Here is a 19634-nt window from a genome sequence, read left to right as displayed (position 1 = left end):
CCACGAACCGTGAGATTGTGACCTGAGCCGAAGTGGGACACTTAACCAACTGAGCCTCCCAGGCGCCCTGATCTTTATATGTTTAACATGAAGCCAGACAAATCAGATCTTTAGGTAAACTCTGTTTTAAGTGTTGGTAACTAAATCACTTTTAAAAAAAGGGGGTCGGGGCTGGCTGGCTCAGTCAGTAGAGCATATGCAACTCTTGATCTCAGGTCATGAGCTCAAGCCCCATGTTGGGTGTGGAGCCTACTTTAAAAAGAAACAAAACTCTGCAGGTTTAACAGAATCTATTTATGGGCATCTCCTTCCTACTGGGAACTCATCTGTGGCCTTTGTTCTAAGATGCCCCTTTCTTCTGTCTGTAAAAGGAACCATCTGTTTTAGCCAAGAGTAATGGAAACTAAACATTTGCATTGCAGCTTACGGAAGAAGGATCAGTGTCAGATTGTACACTGTACATTCAGGAATGACCTTAGACAATATCAATTGGGCAGCTGTGGATCGAATAATCCGGGTGGATCATGCAGGTGAATATGGAGCGAACCGAATCTATGCAGGGCAGATGGCTGTCTTGGGTCGGTCAAGCGTCGGGCCAGTCATTCAGGTGGGTGTTTCGTTATCCCTCTCACCTGGCCTCACTGACTAGTGTGGGGATCCAAAGGCCTTAAAGTCATGAATCACATTAGGTCATGCACTATCAAGGGAGGGACTGTCCCCAAGAGAGCAGGAATTGGCTACTAGGGTGGAGTCAGGGGAGAGAGAAGTTTACTATTCTTTTTATGTATAGAGACAGATAGTACATAAACAGATATATGGTATATCTGAAGTATTAAAGTTTCACTGTGGGATGGGCAATAAAAAAGATTTGAGAATCATCACATGAAGTGAAAACACCAGTTGCTGAGAGGTTGTGATCCTGGCCCCAGTGGAGATATTTTATATTTTATACTGAGAGGCAGAGGGAGGGGCCTGGGCCCTGCAGTCACAAAGACTAGGTTCACATTCCAGCTTTCTCCTACCTGTGTGACCTTGGGGAAGTTACACACCTCTGGGTCTCCATTTCCATATCTGCAAAATGAGCTGCTAATACCTGCCTCACTGGGTTTTGGTGAGGAACAAATGAGCTGGCATAGAGCAGCTACTACCATGTCTGGCCTGTAATAGACACTCGGCACAAGTTAAATTGCCTGCTCTGAGCCCTCGGGCAAGTTACTTACCCTCTCTGTGCCTCACTTTCTCTATCTGTGTAATGGGGATCATGATAGTTAGTGCAGATTAACTGAGTTGCCTTCATACATCTGTTTGATAACACCTGGCCCTTAGGACGTGCCAGCCAAGTGTTAGCTCTCTTGTCATTCCCACTTGTTCCTTTGACGTAAATGATACTTCTGTTCCAGCAGTCTAGAAGGAAATTACACAGTGGGTGATACGCTGCCCTCCTAATTGTGGAGAGGGCCGAGCATCTCATTTCTCATTAGTGTGCCCTTGTCCTTGTCCACGTGTGGGTCTGAGAACTTCTGCCAGAGCCATGGTTCATGGCCCCGTCCGTGGACCTGGAACTGAGATAACGGGCTCTTCTAGTTTGCGGGCACCCTCTTCTCTGTATCCAGTCTGATGCTTCACTTTTCCCTTGGGTGATTCAAGGGGAGGGGAAGAAATAGCGGTTCGCATTCTCTGCTCCATCTGCATCGTGCTTCCTGTCTCCCACAAGGACGGGCATGGAGCTTCCTTGGCACCTGACAGGTGACCTCCAAGTAATGCTCGCGTTTGTTTTTATGTTTCTTACAGAAAATGTGGGATCAAGAAAAGGACCACTTGAAAAAGTTCAACGAGTTGATGGTTGCATTTAGGGTGCGGCCCACCGTTCTGATGCCCTTCTGGAACGTGGTGGGGTTTGCCCTGGGTACGTATCCAGAAGAGCTTATGCGAGCTTAGGGATATGGGACAGTCACATCGTTAACGTACCGAATCCCCGGTTCTTTCTGTGTCCTCTTACAGCCTTTTTATTTACATACATTTTTTAGAGTTAAGTTGACTTTTATTTGGCTTAAATTTATTTAAATATTTACGGATTTAAATCAGTGATTTTATAAATAGAAGGTACAGTAAAAACAAGACACAACAGAGGAGGAAAAAAGCTAGAGCAATTCAGGTGTAGCCAGGTGATGTTCCCCGACAGAGGTTCTAAACCTGAGATCAACCTGCGCACTCTTAAAAAGGGAGAAAAGTAAATGTTAGAAAAGAATCAAAGACACACCCCAAACGAAGACTTTCTTCTTGCCATAATCAGGGTTAAAGAGAACACTGAAAAGAGAATCGCATTCTTACCCTGCGATCCAGGATTTGACAGTGTGACATGGTACCACCTACACCCAGTTTTCACTGGGGGGCACATTGCCTATAAGAATCTTGGCAGTGTCTAGAAACATTTTTGGTTTTCGTAACCAGGGATGCTATTGGCATCTAGTGGGTACAGACCATGATGCTGCTAAAGTATATCCTCCAATGCACACGACCGCCCCCACACCAAGGAGTTACTGAGCCCCAGAGCCCTTAGTGCCGCAGTTGGTGAGCCCTGACCTGACATGATGTCCCTCACCAGTGTGGCATCGGCCCCATCCTTTTCTGCTCTGGATTTGACAATTCCAGGTGCGGGAACTGCCCTGCTTGGGAAGGAGGGAGCGATGGCCTGCACCGTGGCTGTGGAAGAGTCTATAGCACATCACTATAACAACCAGATCCGGACGTTGATGGAGGAGGATCCTGAAAAATATGAGGAACTTCTTCAGGTATTTGAATATACTCTGGAAAGGGGCCAAGATGGGAGAAAAGGGTAGGTAAGCAACTTGGTGAGAAGGAAGACAGATAGAAAGCTGGGGAATGACAGGGCCTTAGAAACCTAGGTGAGCGCCTCATTCTGTAGGCAAGAGGCACAGGAAGCTCTGTCGTGTCCTGGCCACACGCTCAGGCAGAGCTGGGACCAGAAGCCGTGTCTCCTGAGCCCACAACTATATTCTCTCCACTTCTGGATCATTGACAGATTCTGAGCCAGTGCTGGGAGCACAAGTACTTCAGCTTAAATAAATGAGCCAGTAGAGATCTTCAGGTAATTTTCTACAACAAATAAGAGAACTGTTTACTTTTTTTTTTTTCTAAGTCTAAATTGGGGGTTGGTAAACCCTGGCCTGGGACCAACGGCCTGTTTCTGTAAATTAAGTTTTGTTGCAACACAGCCACACCCATTCGTTTACGTGTCCGTGGTTGCTGCCTGCCAAACATTGGAGTTGAGTAGTTGTGAAGAGGCCCATACAGCCTGCGGAGCTTGAAGTACTGACTTCCTGGCCTTTATAGGAACATTTTGTCTACCCCTGTCTTAGATGGTAGAATGAGGCTTTAGCATCTGGAAGAGGACAGGACAGTGGAGAGTTAGACACTGATTTGCCTGGATTTCTTTGTATTTAACCAGGTGATAAAGAAATTTCGGGATGAAGAGCTAGAGCACCACGACATAGGCCTTGAACATGATGCACAGCTGGTAGGGGACCTGCCTTTACTATTTGCTTGTGCTACTCTGAGCGCCTTATTTGGAAGATTGAGGGGTGTCAAAATTTTCGTTTCCAGAAAAATAGATTTCATAGTGACCANAAAAAAAAAAAAAAAAAAAAAAAAAAAAAGGCAGAAAAATGCATTGCTCCCAGTGGGGAATCTTATTTCTCGCTTCCTTTCTCATCATTTCCCCCCGGCAGCTTCTTTCCCCTTCCCGATGAGAAATCAGATGATTCAGATTTTTCTGGCAATAGCAGAAGCATCCCAACCTTTTGAATTAAAAGCAGTGTTTAGATCTCATGTCTTCTTCAGAGAGCCGCAGCCCCACCATCTCAGGCCAGATCTTAACGGCTACAAGTGAACGTAGAACATGTTTCTTTTGTTTGCTTATTGTCGTTTTCAACAGGCTCCAGCATACAAGGTTTTGAAGAGTGTTATCCAGGCCGGATGCAGCGTGGCAATATATTTATCCGAAAGATTTTAAAGTATGTCCACTTTTCCCTGTGTCTAAGAGAGGGTAGTAATTAAACAAGGGGCATTGGCAGAAAAGGAAATGTGCATTATCGTTATATGAATTTTGTTAATAAGCTGCAAGAGGTTTTTTTTGTTGTTGTTAATAAAACTCTCTAGTGTTGATTTTTTTTTTTCCTGTGCCGCCTTATGCCAGAAGGCTGACTGTTTGCCAGGTTTGTTCCAGTTAACAACAAATGAAGCTGGTCCTTGTTTGGGGCAAAGTTAATTTTTTTGGTAACACATCAAGAATGAGTCATCAAGAAAAGAACAGAAATCTTCAAGGGGAAAAACAATTTGAGTTTACTTCTTTTTTTAAAAAAAATATATTTTTTTAATGTTTTATTTATTTCTAGGAGAGAGAGAGAGACAGCGTGAGCAGGGGAGGGTCAGAGAGAGAGGGAGTCACAGACTGAAACAGGCTCCAGGCTCTGAGCTGGCAGTCAGCACAGAGCCCGACGCGGGGCTCGAACCCACGAACCGCGAGATCATGACCTGCGCGAAAGTCGGACGCTTAACCGACTAAGCCACCCAGGGGGCCCCAATTTGAGTTTACTTCTAACCAGAGGTAATTTAAAACACGAGGGTGTTGAAGACTGACAAAGCGAGACTGTCCAAGCCATCAGTCAAACGGAAGACTGTCACTGTGTCCGCTGTCTCCAGTGGCCTCCTTAGCGGTTCTTCCTCTCCTCTGGATTGTTCAGTGCCACAGGGTCCCAGGCTGTGGCTCTTGGCCCTGTTCTGTCATCTTTTTCTTGGTATCGTATCCTGCCTTGTGGCTGATTGCTTCACATTCCCGTTTCAGCCCAGCTTTCTTGTTTTCACATACCCAGTTGCCTGCCCGTCCCCTCTGGGAGTCAGAGAGAATCTGAAGCTCCATGTGCCCCAAGCTGAACTCCCCGCGCCCCCTCCCCCCAGCATCCTGTTGCCCCAGTGGCCTTCCTTAGCACAGCTAATGGCAGCTCCAGCCTTCTGTTCCGCAGGCCCAAATCTCTGGAGTCACCTTTGACAGCTGCCCATATCACACCCCCTTCCAGTCAGTCGGCATCCTGCGGGCTCTGCCGTTCAGGCTGCTGCCACACAGGCCCAACCACCCTTCTCTTGGCGAGATTATTTTAGAAGCCTCCTAACTCTTCTTCCTGCCCTACCGTCTTCCCACAGTCCGTTCTCAGCCCAGCAGCCAGAGTGAGCCTTCGAACCGTAAGCCAGACCATGTTACTGCTCAGCTCGGAGTCCCTCCTGGTGGCTTATCCCACTTCCCTCAGCATAAAAGTCAGAGTCCCCAGAATGGTCCCTAAGAACCCGTGTGATCTGGTCCTCGGACCACTTCCCCCTTCCTCAATCTGCTCCAGCCACGCTGGCCTCCTCGCCATTTCTCAAAATGCCGGGCACCGTGCCGTCCTAGAGCGTGGCTCTTCTCTTCCGGCCCGGAGCGCTCCTTCCCGGGTATCTGCACGGCCAGACCCCTCACCAGCTCTGAGTTTTGCTTAGAAGGCACCTTTTAAAGGAGGCCCTCCCTGACCACCTTTTCCAGAAGTGCAAACCCTGCCCCGCTGCATGCCTCATCCCACTTGCTCAGCTCTTCCAGTTCTTCCCCATGAACACGTACCACCTCCTGGCATGTTATATAATGTACTTACTTGTTTTTTTGTCTGTTTCTCCCTACAAGAACGTAAGCTCTGTAGGGCAGGAATCTTCGTTTTAACCACTGATCCCTAATAAGTCACCACTAAGTAGTCTTCAGGGGGATTGAATGTATTGAATGAACAAATAGCTCTCCCTTGTTAGAAGTCATTTTCATGTAAATAGCAACGCAAGAATTCATGACCACTCTGTATGCTTCTCCACAAAACTCAGTATAGGTTTATTGAAAAGATGCTACCAAGCCAGGCTGGGCTCCTGTGTTCTGGGTCCATACAATATGGTTTGCTATAAAACTCCAAATCTTCCAGCCAAGATTTAAAAAAATAATAAAAAAAAAGATGCTACCAAGAAACCAAAGGCCATTCTCTTTATTTTTTTTTAATGTTTACTTTTGAGAGAGAGCGCAAGTTGGGGAGGGGCAGAGAGAAGGAGACAGAGAATCTGAAACAGTCTCTGAGCTATCAGTGCAAAGCCCAATGCCGGGCTTGAACTCATTAACGGTGAGATTATGACCTGATCTGAAGTTAGACAGTCAGCTGACTGAGCTGCCCAGGTGCCCCTTTAAAAAAAAATTGTTTTTAAATGTTTGAAAGGCCAATGTCTGTGCTTCTTGCTGGTGATTAAACAAAGTAACTAACAAAAAAACATGCAAAAGAATGAGTTTGGACCCTTACTTCCCAGCATATACAAAAATTAAATGTATTAAAAAATCTAAATGGTAATGCTAAAACTCTGAAACTCTTAGAAGACGTAAGAGTAAATCTGTGACTTTGGATTCAATTAGTGTTCTGCATAGGACGCCAAAAGTATAAGCAACAAAGGAAAAAAAAACCAGATAGATTGGACTTAATCAAATTAAAAACTTTGGTGCTTTGAAAGAACACAAGAAAGTCAGAGACATCCCACCGAATGGGCAAGAATGTTTGCAAATCATGGAGCCGATAAGGGATTTGTATTTAGACTATATAAAGAACTCTTTAACAACTCAAGATTAAGACAAAGAGCCCAGTTAAAAATAGGGAAAGCATTTGAATAGATGTATCTCCAAAGAAGACACAGGCCACCAGCATTTGAAAAGATGCGCACAATCATTAGTCCTAGGGAAAACCACAGTGAGATACCACTACCCGCTAGTGTGGCGCTGCTCAAATAGTGGGAAATAATGTGTTGGCAAGGATGTAGAGGAGGTGGATCCTCACACACGCAGAGGACACGTAAAGTGGAAACCAATCTGGCAGTTCGTCAGACAGATACCAGTTACCATGGGACATGGCAACTCCTCTCCTAGTATAAACTCCAGAGAAATGCTCTGTCGGTTAAGCATCCGAATTTGGCTCAGGTCATGATCTCACAGTTCGTGGGTTTGAGCCCTGCGTCCGGCTCTGTGCTGACAGCCAGCTCAGAGCCTGGAGCCTGCCTCAGATTCTATGTCTCCCTCTCTCTCTGACCCTCCCCTGCTCATGCTGTCTCTGTCTCTCTCTCAGAAATAAATAAAACATTAAAAAAAATTTTTTTTTAATGAGAATATATTCAAACAAATACATATACATGAATGTGTGTAGCAACGTTATTCAGAACAGCCAAAGTGGAAACAATCCAAATGTCTACCAGCTGATGAGTAGATAAGCAAAATGTAGCATATCCACACCATGGGATATGACCTGGTCATTAAAAAAAAAAAAAAAAAAAAAAACCTTCAAAACTTGATGTTTGGGTACAGAGTTTCAGAATGGAAAGAGGAAAATAGTGGAGACAGACAGTGGCGTGAATGTGCTTATTGACACTGACCTCTCCACATAAAAATGGTTAGATGATAATGGTGCCTGGGTGGCTCAGTCGGTTAAGTGTCCTACTCATGATTTTGACTCAGGTCATGATCTCACAGTTCATGAGTTCAAGTCCCACATAGGGCTCTGCGCTGACAGCGTGGATCCTGCTTGGGATTCTCTCTCTCTCTGCCCCTCCCATTTGCACTGTCTCTCAAAATAAATAAAAACTTAATATGTTTAAATGATAAATGTTATGTGTAGCTTACCACAATTTAAAAAAAATGCTAAGTGAAGGAAGCCACACACAAAAGGCTGAAATTGTAGGATTCCATGAATGTGAAATGTGCAGCGGAGGCAAATCATAGAGACAGAAAATAGACTAGTGGCTGCCTAGGGTTGTAAAGAATGGCGAGAAACGGGGACTAATTACTAATGGATACAATTTCCTTTTGGGGTGATGAATGTTCTAGAATTAGCTGGTGGTAGTGGTTGCACACCTTGTGAATAGATTTTTAAAAACTGCTGAATCACTTGAAAATGGTGAACTTTATGGAATGTGAATCATAGCAATAAAGAAATAGAGGATTTATAGTTTTATGTCATATTTGAAAGCCAGTTTCAATCCAGTCTGTTGAAGGGGGAAACGATTTCTTTAATGTGCCACCCTTCCATTCGGCAAAGCCTGTAGAAGCTTCAATCTTCTGAGATGCGCTTGCTGTTTCTTGCCTTCCCATATCAAAGCTAATTTTGTAAGTATTGCAGTCAGGAGTCTTAGTCATATAAAGACATTTTGTACAATACTTATTAAAAGCCCAGATTTGCTGCTGTTTGTTTAGCATCCCCTTCAGAACTGAAGGCTGATGTTTTATGCTTCTGAGAGCTTCCAGAACAAGACCAGAGAGATTTTCTGAATCCCCCTGGGATTGTTTTTAATTCCATTACAGATTGGCCTCGTGTATTAACAAGGCAATCTTGTCTTTCCCTTACTTTACTGCTCTGACCTTTCAGGGAAAATGTGATTTCAAAATTGGACACCATCCAAAGACAATACCAGGATGTTATTTCTTGCAAGCAGCACAGCTCCAAAGAGGTGGCCCAAGCTGTAGTTCTTGGCTTGTCTTGGATTCCCTTGCTGTCCAAAGTGTGGTCCACAGGGGCACCTGGGTGGCTCAGTCAGTTAAGCATTCGACTTCAGCTCAGGTCATGATCTCGTGGTTCGTGAGTTCAAGCCCCACATTGGGCTCGGTGCTGACAGCCCAGAGCCTAGAGCCTGCTTCGAATTCTGTGTCTCCCTCTTTCTCTGCCCGTCACCCGCTCCCATTCTGTCTGTCTGCCTTCCTGTCTCTGTCAAAAATAAATGTTAAAAAATTAAAAAAAAAAAAAAAGTGTGGTCCATAGACCAACAACTAGTGGTATCACCCGGCAGCAGGTCAGTGATGCAGAATTCAAGCCTCCTCCCCAGACTTTCTGAAGGAGAATCTGCATTTTAACAAGATGTGGTGGTTTTCGACTCCGTCCACAAATCCCTGGATACTCGCTGTTCAGGGGAGCCTCGTTCTCCTTGCCTTGAGTGTGGGCTGTACTTGGTGACTTGTTTCTAACAAGTGGTAGAAACAATGGAATGTGACTGCCAAGTCAGCTTTCACCTTTCTCTCTGAGATCACCCAATCTAGGAAAAGCCAGCTGTCTTGTGGTGAGAACACTCAAGCAGTTCATCTGTGCAGAGGGTCACATGGCCAAGAACATACATGCCAGTAGCCACATATGTGTGCCATTTGGGAGTGAATCCTTCAGCCCCGGTCGTGCCTTCAGATGATGGCACGACATCCTGACTACAATCTCACAAGGGACCCAGAGCCAGAATCACCCAGCTAAGCCACTCCTCAGTTCCTGACTCTCAGCAACTATGTTAGATAATGTTTGTTGTTTTCAGCTGCTGAGTTTTGAGGTCATTTGTTAAATACAGCAATAATTAACCAATGCACAAAACTTCCAGGTGACTTGGAAGCACGTTAGATTTGAGAAGCTGAACTAGACCATGAACTGGACGGCAGAGACCATCTTAGTCATTTCCATGCCTTCACAGCTTAGCACAGTGCGTGACACCCAGTAAATTTTAGCTCAACTAAATACAGTTTTAAATTGCCATTTTTTAAAAAATGAAAACTTGTTTTGAAAAAAAAATGCACACATGCAAATGGTGAAATATTCCAACATGCTAGAGGGTATTTACAGTGACAAGTAAATCTCTGCAGACCCCTGTTGCTTTTCAGGAAACTGTGACCACTTGCCTAACTTTGTGATTAGTTATTAGCAATTAGTCACATAAGACAGTACATTGTCTTCTTCCCCCCACCCCCGTCTAGTCACGTCACTTCCCAAAGAAATTGTTGTCTCAAAATGAAACACTGTAAGCTACATATAAGTAAAAACACAAAACACTGATTCCAAATGTAGCTCCAGAAGTAACCACTATTAAGAATTCATGGTGTACCTTTCCAGACTCTTAAAAAAGTCTTTTATTCAGGTGCATCTGGTTGGCTCAGTCAATAAAGCGTCAGACTTTGGGTCCGTTCATGATCTCAGGGTTTGTGGGTTCGAGTCCCGCCACAGGCTCTGTGCTGATAGCCTGGAGTTTGCTTTGGATTTTGGGTCTCCCTCTCTCTCTGCCCCTTCCCTGCTCCTTCTCTGTCCCTCAAAAATAAATAAACGTTAAAGTGATTTCAAAAAATCTTTTATTCATACATGTACACCTTTGAGTTTGTAGTGTTCCCCATGCAGAGTAATTGTGTGTCTTGATCTGAAATTTGCATTTTCTTCTAGAGACCTCTGTTGGCATCCTTCTAAGACAGTATGTATAGATCCACCTCATTCGTCTGGTCAGCTGAGCCACTGCCTCCCTGCAGGACTGCTCCAACTGCCTCACCCACCGAATTCCCACCACCGCGCCTCAGGACAGGCGCTTTCCTGCCTCTTTTATGGAGGAGGAGGTAGAAACAGAGCCTGCAGGTTCTGGAGAGCCTTGAACTTAACCACCGGGTCACTTGGCTTCTAATTTCCTCTCTTCCTCTATCGGGGACATTTGGGCTATTAATAACACCAAATGTGGGGACCTCGAATGCTTCAGGCGACCACCTTTGAACACGGTCGTTATGGAATTTCAGGAGGAGACACCTCTCAGGGCTCTTCCTCCTTTTTGGAGATTCCATACTCTTTTGAGAATGTGATAAAAAGTCTGAATCCTCACCCCAGGGCCTCCTCAAGGCCCTCCTTAAAACTTCTTGATCCGGTGATTTGAGAAGAAAACTTGACCTTTCCCAACTGAGGGGAACAAAAGAAACCTTTCCACAAAACTGCTCCTTTCTGGCTCTGCCAGAGCACAAGGCACTTTCCTACTGAATGTGTTTTTGAAAGGTTTAAAAGGCTCCTCTTGCCTTCGGGGACGTGCTTCCTCCCACTGCTGTCTCCCGAAATGGCAGCCCTGCAGGGCTGTGACAGAACGCGACAGGTCCTTTGATCCTGTAGGAAGATCGGCTCCCGGTCGCGCCAAGGGCAAAGGAAGGTCCTGGGCTTCGCGGCGCCCGCCTGCGGCCACCAGAGGGCGCCCTCGCCCCGAGTTCTGAGTCCCTGCCCGCAGCCTGTCCCGGCTAGTCACGTCCAGAACGTCCCAGGGGCAACGCCTCGTGCGCAAGGCGAGGTCGTTGCTATGCGTTGTAATAATCGGGCCGCGATAATCCTGAACCCCTGATCCCCGCGGTTGAACGCGAATGGGTTGTCACCTTTGCACACTGCTAGAGGCGGAGGGCTGTTCCAGTCTGCGCTGGCCCACTGACTTGAGAGCATCCTGATCAGGGAGGAGGGTGCGTTTTCTTCGTTAGGAAAGGGAGAGAGGAAAACAGGGGAGGATGATTAGTCTCTGTCTAGGGTACCACACGGAGAAACCAGCTTCAAGCATCAAGCAGTATCCAAGGGGCAGACTGAATATTTATTCATTAGTCCATGCTGCTCCCTGGACACGCCTCACTCACACGCACCTTCCTCCACTTCATACTGTCCACCCTTTTCCCGATGAAGGCCATTTGCCCTTCTGAACCGCTTATCTCCTAGGTGACGTCATCCCACGCCCTCTCTTATCTTTCCATACTTGTGCTTCTTGCACCGGCACTGCATTCTATCATCGTGTGGTTCTTACTGCCTTCCTACCCTCTCCAGCACGTTGTGACCTTGTGAAAGTCTAGGGCTGTCCCCACACCTCATTGGCCCTCAGCCAATGTTTGATAAACGAATCTCAGCTAAAAGAAAAAAAAAAAAGGCACGTGTAAATGCATGAAATGGAAGAAAGTGAATCGACACAAGTAATGACAATCTTCCTGATCTCAGTATGAACATACCTAGAACCTGTGGTGGGACTCGAAAGAATTCTGCTCGAGGCAGAACCAAGGAGATGGAAGAGATAGAAGTTTGTTGAATACATTGCAAGGGAGCAAAGGACAGATTGTCAGCCCAGAGGCCCATGGTGGGGGCTGTAGTTAAGGAGCGGAAGTGAGGAGGTATGGGAATGTACGGAATTTTCCTTTTTCAGTACCTGTGACTGGTTGTAAGTAGTCCATTGGTCAGCTAGGGCTCATGGATGTTTTGAGGTGGGTCGCCTCCTGAGCCTGTGAGCCTTCAGCAACGTGGTCACCGTGGGTCCTTTTACCTTACTTAGGTTTCCATTGCTCAGCCTGATACAGGCTTCTTCAGAAACTTCTGGATGAAAGTATGAAGTCAGGAAGGAGGTCAACCTTTGATCAGTCTCTAGTCCATCTGTATCCCAAACCTGGCATGAGCCTGGCCAACATTTAACCTGCGACCGTGTCTCAAGTCTTCTTCCTCAAAATACTTTTATTTATTGGTGCTGTGATTTGTTTCTTGAGGAGTTTCTCTTCATGTAACTTCCATCCTTAAAAAAATGTTTATTCATTTATTTTTGAGAGAGAGAGAGTCTGTGTGTGCATGTGTGCTCGTATGAGCAGGGGAGGGACAGAAAGAGAGGGAAGGAGAGAATCCCAAGCAGGCTCCAGGTGAGATCATGACCTGAGCTGAAATCTAAAGTTAGATGCTTAACTGAGTCACCCAGATGCCCCTTTTCTTCCTTTTTAAAAAATCTCTACGGGGAGCCTGGGTGGCTTAGTCGGTTAAGCGTCCGACTTTCGCTTAGGTCATGATCTCGCGGTTCGTGGGTTCGAGCCCCGCGTCGGGCTCTGTGCTGACTGCCAGCTCAGAGCCTGGAGCCTGTTTCAGTCTGTGACTCCCTCTCTCTCTGACCCTCCCCTGCTCACGCTGTCTCTCTCTCTCTCTCTCCTAGAAATAAATAAAACATAAAAAAAATCTCTGTTATATTTCTAGCGTTATCCAGAATTTTCTAATTCTTTTTAGACAGCGTGAGCAGGGGAGGGTCAGAGAGAGAGGGAGTCACAGACTGAAACAGGCTCCAGGCTCTGAGCTGGCAGTCAGCACAGAGCCCGACGCGGGGCTCGAACCCACGAACCGCGAGATCATGACCTAAGCGAAAGTCGGACGCTTAACCGACTAAGCCACCCAGGCGCCCCAGAATTTTCTAATTCTTAATCCTGGAATACTTAACTGGGCATGCTACATCAGAATCAACCCTGAGATTTAAAAAAAAAAAAAAAATGTGCAGCTGCTCCTACCCCACCCAGCCTTATGGAAGCAGAAGCCCCATGGCTGGCCTGGGAGATAAACATATTTTAAAAACTCACACAGGGGCTCTGATGTGCAGGCCTGGGTAAGAATCGGTGGTTTCATTCCACAAGGGCTCTGTTTTAAATCTGCCCCCAAACGGATGCTTTCCCCCTGCTTTACATTTTGTTTTTCCGGGCTGATACAGGATCTCCCTTCCCTTCCTTTCCTGTGCTATTTTCGGCTGAGATGTGCCTGGTAGTTCCAGTGTTCCCCGGCCCGTTCCAGACCGAGCTGTCTTCGTCAGGTGGAAACCATGGTGAGGAGCACTGCTCCCTGGTCTGCCAGGGCGCGGGGTGGGGGGAGCAGCCTTTGTGTGACATTTTCCACGCCTAGCCTCCACCTGGCCTTACTGAAACCATCAAAAACCACGTGGAGACACCACCTGTTGCACTTGCTTGCTGATACTCTGTGAACACATATGTGCTTCCGTAAGACGTGGCCACTAAAATCATAATTGTCTCAATTATTTGGTTTTAAGAGAGCATATTCTAAGTGCTGTGGAGGAAAAAAAAAAACCTTTGCCGCATGAATTTCAGTCCTTTTTTATAGCATTTAGAAGAGACACAAGGCATCTCATCCCTGCTGTAAAAGGAAGTATTAGTTCTGCTAAATGAAACACCTGGAGGCGCTTTTCTTCAGGTATGGATTGATCCAGGAGCGCAAACCAAATACTTGGCTTCTCTCTCTTCTCTCTGCTTTCCAGTGTCGATATTAGGCTCACAAGGACCGGCCAGTGGCCCTCCTCATGTGTGGCAGCGGAAGAACTGAACCACTCCCACCTATCACCTCCTAACACTCTTCCAGCCACTAGAAAGGTAAAGATCTCTTCCCCTAGCTGCTGCAGAACAGAGAAAACTTTGCTTTCCCAGAATCCGCAGCACATACCCCTCCCTCACCTCCAGACTCATTTTTTTTCCAATCAGGTCACACCCCTCGCCATCAACCATTCATTGTGGTCCAGGGGATTGTGGTGCTTTTATTGGTCAGCCTTAGTCACATGGCTGCTTTCTCTTTTCTTTTAATGTTTATTTGTTTTTGAGAGACGGAGCACCAGTGGGGAGGGGCAGAGAGAGAGGGGGGCACAGAAGCCGAAGCATCTCCAGGCTCCCAGCTGTCAGCACAGAGCCCGAGGCGGGGCTCAAACTCGTGAACCTTGAGATGATGACCTGAACAGAAGTCCCTCATGCTTAACTGAGTGAGCCACCCAGGAGCCCCTCCAGGCACACGGTCTCTCTTGAGCCAACTGGGGTGGGGACAGCTCCCCCCAACCCACGTGGGTCAAGAGTGGGGGAAGGAGGGTGGTTTCCACAAAGGAAGCCAGAACTCCCTCACCAGGAGAAGGGAGAGCAGGTGTTGGGGAGGAAGAAGGCCTGATGTCCCTTGAGCCCTGGAGGTCATGCTGGAGACAACGCTTGAGTGAGGGTAAATGGGGCAGCGGGTTTAGGATGGCCCACAGCAGGGAAGCCTGACACCAGGCGGGGGACATTCGGATAGCGCTCCCCTTGAGCGTGGACGAGGACCTGGGTGAGGGCTCTGTGGTCGCAGGCGGCGTAGCAAAACTGCCCACAACACCTGGGTGTGAATTCTCGCTCTGCCACTTACCGGCTGTTACCTAACCTCTCTGTGCCTTAACTTCCCCACTTGTAAAATAATGGCACCTGGGTTGTCACGGGTGACCCTGAAAACAACATGGGAAGTGGAAGAAGCCAGTCACAAAGGACCACAAATTATGATTCCATTTACATGAAACTTCCAAAGTAGGCAAATCAATACAGTCAGAAAGTAGATTAATATTGCCCCTCTTTGGGGCAAAGGAGATGTTGGGTGGTGATGGCTGGGGGTTCCGGGTTCTTCTGGGGGTAAGGACTCTGTTCTAAAACCGTGGGGATGGTTGCACAACTGTGAATAAACTAGAAGACACTGAATTTTGACCTTAAATTGGGGAATTGTAAGATATGTGAAATTATATCTCAATAAAACTATGGCTTTAAAGGTTATTTATTTATTTAAAATATTTATTTATGTATTTATTTTTATTTATTTTGAGAGAGAGACAGAAAGCGTGAGCAAGAGAGGGGAAGAGAGAGAGAGAGAGAGAGAGAGAGACTCCCAAGCAGGACTCGGGGCTCAGTCCCCTGAGCCATGACCCCAGCCAAAATCAAAAGTCTGACACCCAACCCACTGAGCCACCCAGGAGCCCCCTAATTGTAGGTTTTTTAAAGATAATATGAGTCAAGTGCTTTTAATAGCACCTGGCACATCCTCTCCACTTGCTCCATCGGGCCCAGAGGTCACAGTCGCTTCTGACTCTTACAGGCCCTTGGGGGCTTCACCAGCCCCCAAGTTCAAGTTTCCTTTATCCTGCCCTTGCCTTTCTCAATAGTCCCATCGTAAACTCCCTTTATTACCCACTTTTGAGTGCGCCTCTCTTTGCTGCCGGGACCCTGCCTGCATAGGGACCACCTCTCCAGAAGAGTGGGACTTGTAGGCTAATCAGAAAGGACTGGTCCATTTTTGTGTTCAATTGACTGGGCCACAGGGTGCCCAGACATTTGACCAAACATGATTCTGGGTGTCTCTGTGAGGGTGCTTTTCTGGTGAGATTAACATTTGAAGTGGTAAAAGTGTACAGCCAACTAATCTTTGACAAAGCAGGGAAGAGCATCCAATGGAAAAAAGACAGCCTCTTTAACAGATGGTGCTGGGAGAACGGGACAGCAACATGCAGAAGAATGAAAGTAGATCATTTTCTCACATCACACACAAAAATAAACTCAAAATGGATAAAGGACCTCAACGTGAGACATGAAACCATCAAAATCCTAGAGGAGAAAGCCGGAAACAACCTCCTTGACCTCAACCGCGGCAATTTCTTACTTGACACATCCCCAAAGGCAAGGGAATCAAGAGCAAAAATGAACTACTGGGACCTCATCAAGATTAAAACCTTCTGCACAGCCAAGGAAACAATCAGTAAAACTAATAGGCAACCGACAGAATGGGAAAAGATAGTTGCAAATCACATATCAGATGGTTAGAATCCAAAATCTGTAAGGAACTCACCAAACTCCACACCCAAAAAGCAAATGATCCAATGAAGAAATGGGCAGAAGACATGAATAGACACTTCTCCAAAGAGGACATCCAGATGACCAACAGACACATGAAACGATGCTCAGCATCCCTCCTCATCAGGGAAATACAAATCAAAACCACCCTGAGATACCACCTCATGCCAGTCAGAGTGGCTAAAATGAGCAAATCAGAGAACTCTAGATGCTGGTGAGGATGTGGAGAAATGGGCACCCTCCTACACTGTTGGGGGGAATGGAAACGGGCGCAGCCCCTCTGGAAAACAGTGTGGAGGTTCCTCTAAAACNTTATATGGAAACCAACTTGACAATAAACTATTAAAAATAATAAATAAATTTTAAAAACATTTGAATTGGTAGACTGAGTAGAGTGGAATGCGCTCCTTGATATGGGTGGGCCTCACCTAATCAGTCGAAGGCCTAGATATAACATAAAAGCCTGTCTTTCCTGAAAGTAGGAGGGAACCTTCTGCCTGTCTCCTGGCTGGGGGCACTTGTCTTTTCCTGACTCGGGACCTGGGTTGAAGCATAAACCCTCCCGGGTCTCCACCTTACAGACTGCACACCCTGGGACTTAACAGCCTCCCTAATCACATGAGTATTTTTTTTCTATATATGTAGATCCTTTCAGTTCTGTTTCTCCGGAGAACCTGACTAATACAGGACCTAAAGATGAGTCAATGGTGAGTTTCAGGCGAAATGACTAGGAAAAAACAGTCAAAATATAGGACAGAAATAAGGAAATCAAATCAAGGGAAGTAGTTGCTAGGGGAAAAAAATTTTTTTTCATTCGCAAACATTTATTTAACATCTGCCCTGTACCAGAGAGAGTGCCAGCCAGTGGGGGCTGAAAGAGCCACTTCGTTGACTAAACTAGACACCAAATCCATCCTTGATTCTATCTTCAGCCTCCCTCTCAACATTGAATTAATCTTAAGCTCTGTCATTTTACCTCCTTGAATTGCTTTCGAATAAATTCTTTGGTAGATAGAGAGGGTTTCCATTAGAATTACCATCCCCCTAATTCTTTTATTATTTTCAATTAATTAATTTTTAAGTAGGCTTCATGCCCAGCATGGAGTCCAGTGTGGGGCTTGAACTCACAACCCTGAGATCAAGACCTGAGCTGAGATCAAGGGTCTGACACTTAACCGAGGGAGCCACCCAGGGCCCTCCCCTCCCCCAATCCTTTTAGAGCCACAACATTTTGTAAGGCTTTCACTCAGGGTTCAGCAGGACCGTGGACATGTTTGAGGTATTTGGAGACCTTTTATATGTGGAATTAGAAAATAGAAAGTCACTGGTATTGATCAAAGTACATGGACATAAAGTATATTTTGCAATTCCATACTAAGGGTGTTGCTAACAATGTTAACTGTTTGTTGAGGGGTGAGATGGTGTCTGAAGAAAAACTATCTGCAGTTTTTCTATAAAATGCCATTAGTCAAAACAGAGCCTAGAGTAGAAAGATGGGTGGGGGACAGGGGACATCTCCAGAGAGGAAAAAAGTGCCCCGGGTGACAGCCAAGACTGAGAGTCCCTTCACACTTCATACTTCTTTTTTAAGTTTACTTAAAAGTTTTAAAAAATATTTATTTATTTTTGAGAATGAGAGAGACGTATCGTGAGCAGGGGAAGAGCAGAGAGAGAGGGAGACACCGAATCCAAAGCAAGCTCCAGGCTCTGAGCTGTTAGCACCACAAAGTGCAAGATCATGACCTGAGCTGAAGTTGGACACTCAACCAAGTAAGCCAACCAGGTGTTACTTTAAATTTATTTTTACTTATTTTGAGGGAGAGAGAGCGAGAGAGAGAGAGAGCCAGTGGGGGAGAGGCAGAGAGAGAGGGAGACAGACTTCCAAGCAGGCTCTGCACTGCCAGCTCAGAGCCCGAAGTGGAGCTTGAACTCATGAACTGTGAGATCATGACCTGAGCCAAAGGCAAGAGTCTGACTCTTTTCTGCACATGCCTGGATACCTGGCTCTTGGTCCCTCTACGAGGTAACAGCAAACTGTACCTAGTTTGGGTTTGGGGTTTTCTGTGATACAAGTTGAACACCCACTTTGTATGGGATATGGTCCAGTTGGGCATCCCAGATGAACGAGGTGAGTATTGTTCAAGGCCTCGTAAAGAATGGGGATGTCGGGGAAGAGGCCTCTCATGCAGGGTCAGAAATTAAACACACATGAAATTGAGCCCTGGGTGGCCTTGCCAAAGAAAAGGGAGGTAGATTATGTGCTCAGCACAGCCTGACATGAAGGTGAGCCTGATAATCCATCCCTTTTATGCACACAGTGTGTCATGAGCCACTTCCAGCTGCAGAAGAAAGCCTGACCTTTCCAGAGGGGCTATAAAAAGACAGCCGAGCTGGCTCCTTTTCTCCCCACAATGCACCTTTAACAAAGGAAGAGAAGTGAAGGTTCTCTTGTGTTCAAATGAAATGTACATGAAGGCAACTTGGCATTTTGTCAAGCTAATGGCCAGAGTGCAGAGTGACAAACGAGATGCTACTTTGGCGGGGACAGCCTGATGTGGTCTGGCCAGAGCCGGACAGTGGGGCGGTCAGCAGACAGGGGCATCTTTTCACGCCAGCCCTCCGGCACCTTCAGGCTGGGGCGGGGCGCCGTTTAAGAAGATGCTCAAAAGCTCCAGAGCCTGGAGTCCAAGATCATTGACAAAGCTAACACTCAAGGACTCAGAAATCACATCTATATTTGCAAGGGCTCAGACGGGTAGGCTGAAGGGTGTCGTACCCTCCAGTGAGAGTATTCCAAGCTACCAAGGACTCAAACATCCCAGAGGATGACCGTCCTGAAGATTTCAGAGAGAGTCAGCGCCTTGTTCTCCCCGTCTCTTGCAGCGGAGGGAAGGGATGGGGGAGGCTGCAGAGTCAGCAAGGATGACGAAAAGGCACGTGTTGTCAGAGATACCCTTGAAATCATTTCTTAAACTCCTAGAATATGCAACATTGTACTATCTCTATACACCTAGTTTATTTTTTTTTTTTTTCCAGGGCTGGAACAGATCACTGCATGTCTGTGGTTGAGCTCGTTAAGTTGTGCCTTGGGACCATAGTGAAGGGAAATTGCAGTCTTTGAATATTAGTCACACCCAGGAGGTGGAAATTGGATAGAGTGAGGTGACAAGCAGATTGTCAGCTTCCCTCTCACATTTAACCATGAGCCATGTGCTCGATGGAGCCAGTGGTAGATGGGGGGTTTTTCCTGCGATGAATGTTGATATGTGACTCTCATATTCCCTCTCTTCTCCTTCCCCCTCCCTGTTCCGTGCTCCCCTGTCTCTCTGCCAAGCCACGGCACAGGCAC

The 19634-nt window shown here is 46.3% G+C and overlaps 1 protein-coding gene across 4 annotated transcripts; it reads left to right on the top strand.

The window, feature by feature from the left end:
- The first annotated feature begins 411 nt into the window (after positions 1–411).
- Positions 412–10965, top strand: COQ7 (coenzyme Q7, hydroxylase). Of its 4 annotated transcripts, none has more exons than XM_077773286.1 (6): positions 412–607; positions 1792–1906; positions 2653–2792; positions 3470–3538; positions 3956–4034; positions 10296–10965. In XM_077773286.1, exons 1-5 carry the CDS (start codon positions 470–472, stop codon positions 4031–4033), a joined length of 540 nt encoding a protein of 179 aa, XP_077629412.1. In that variant the 5' UTR covers positions 412–469; the 3' UTR covers position 4034; positions 10296–10965. The 4 variants fall into 4 exon arrangements, with proteins under 4 accessions (XP_077629412.1, XP_077629413.1, XP_077629411.1 ...); XM_077773287.1 differs by lacking the exon at positions 10296–10965 and adding an exon at positions 8481–8809; XM_077773285.1 differs by lacking the exon at positions 10296–10965 and having other exon boundaries at positions 3956–4185.
- Positions 10966–19634: the final 8669 nt, after the last annotated feature.

This window comes from Crocuta crocuta, unplaced genomic scaffold (assembly GCF_008692635.1).
Source record: "Crocuta crocuta isolate KB4526 unplaced genomic scaffold, BGI_CrCroc_1.0 scaffold16, whole genome shotgun sequence".
Lineage (NCBI taxonomy): Eukaryota > Metazoa > Chordata > Mammalia > Carnivora > Hyaenidae > Crocuta > Crocuta crocuta.
This window is presented reverse-complemented; position numbering and strand designations above follow the sequence as displayed.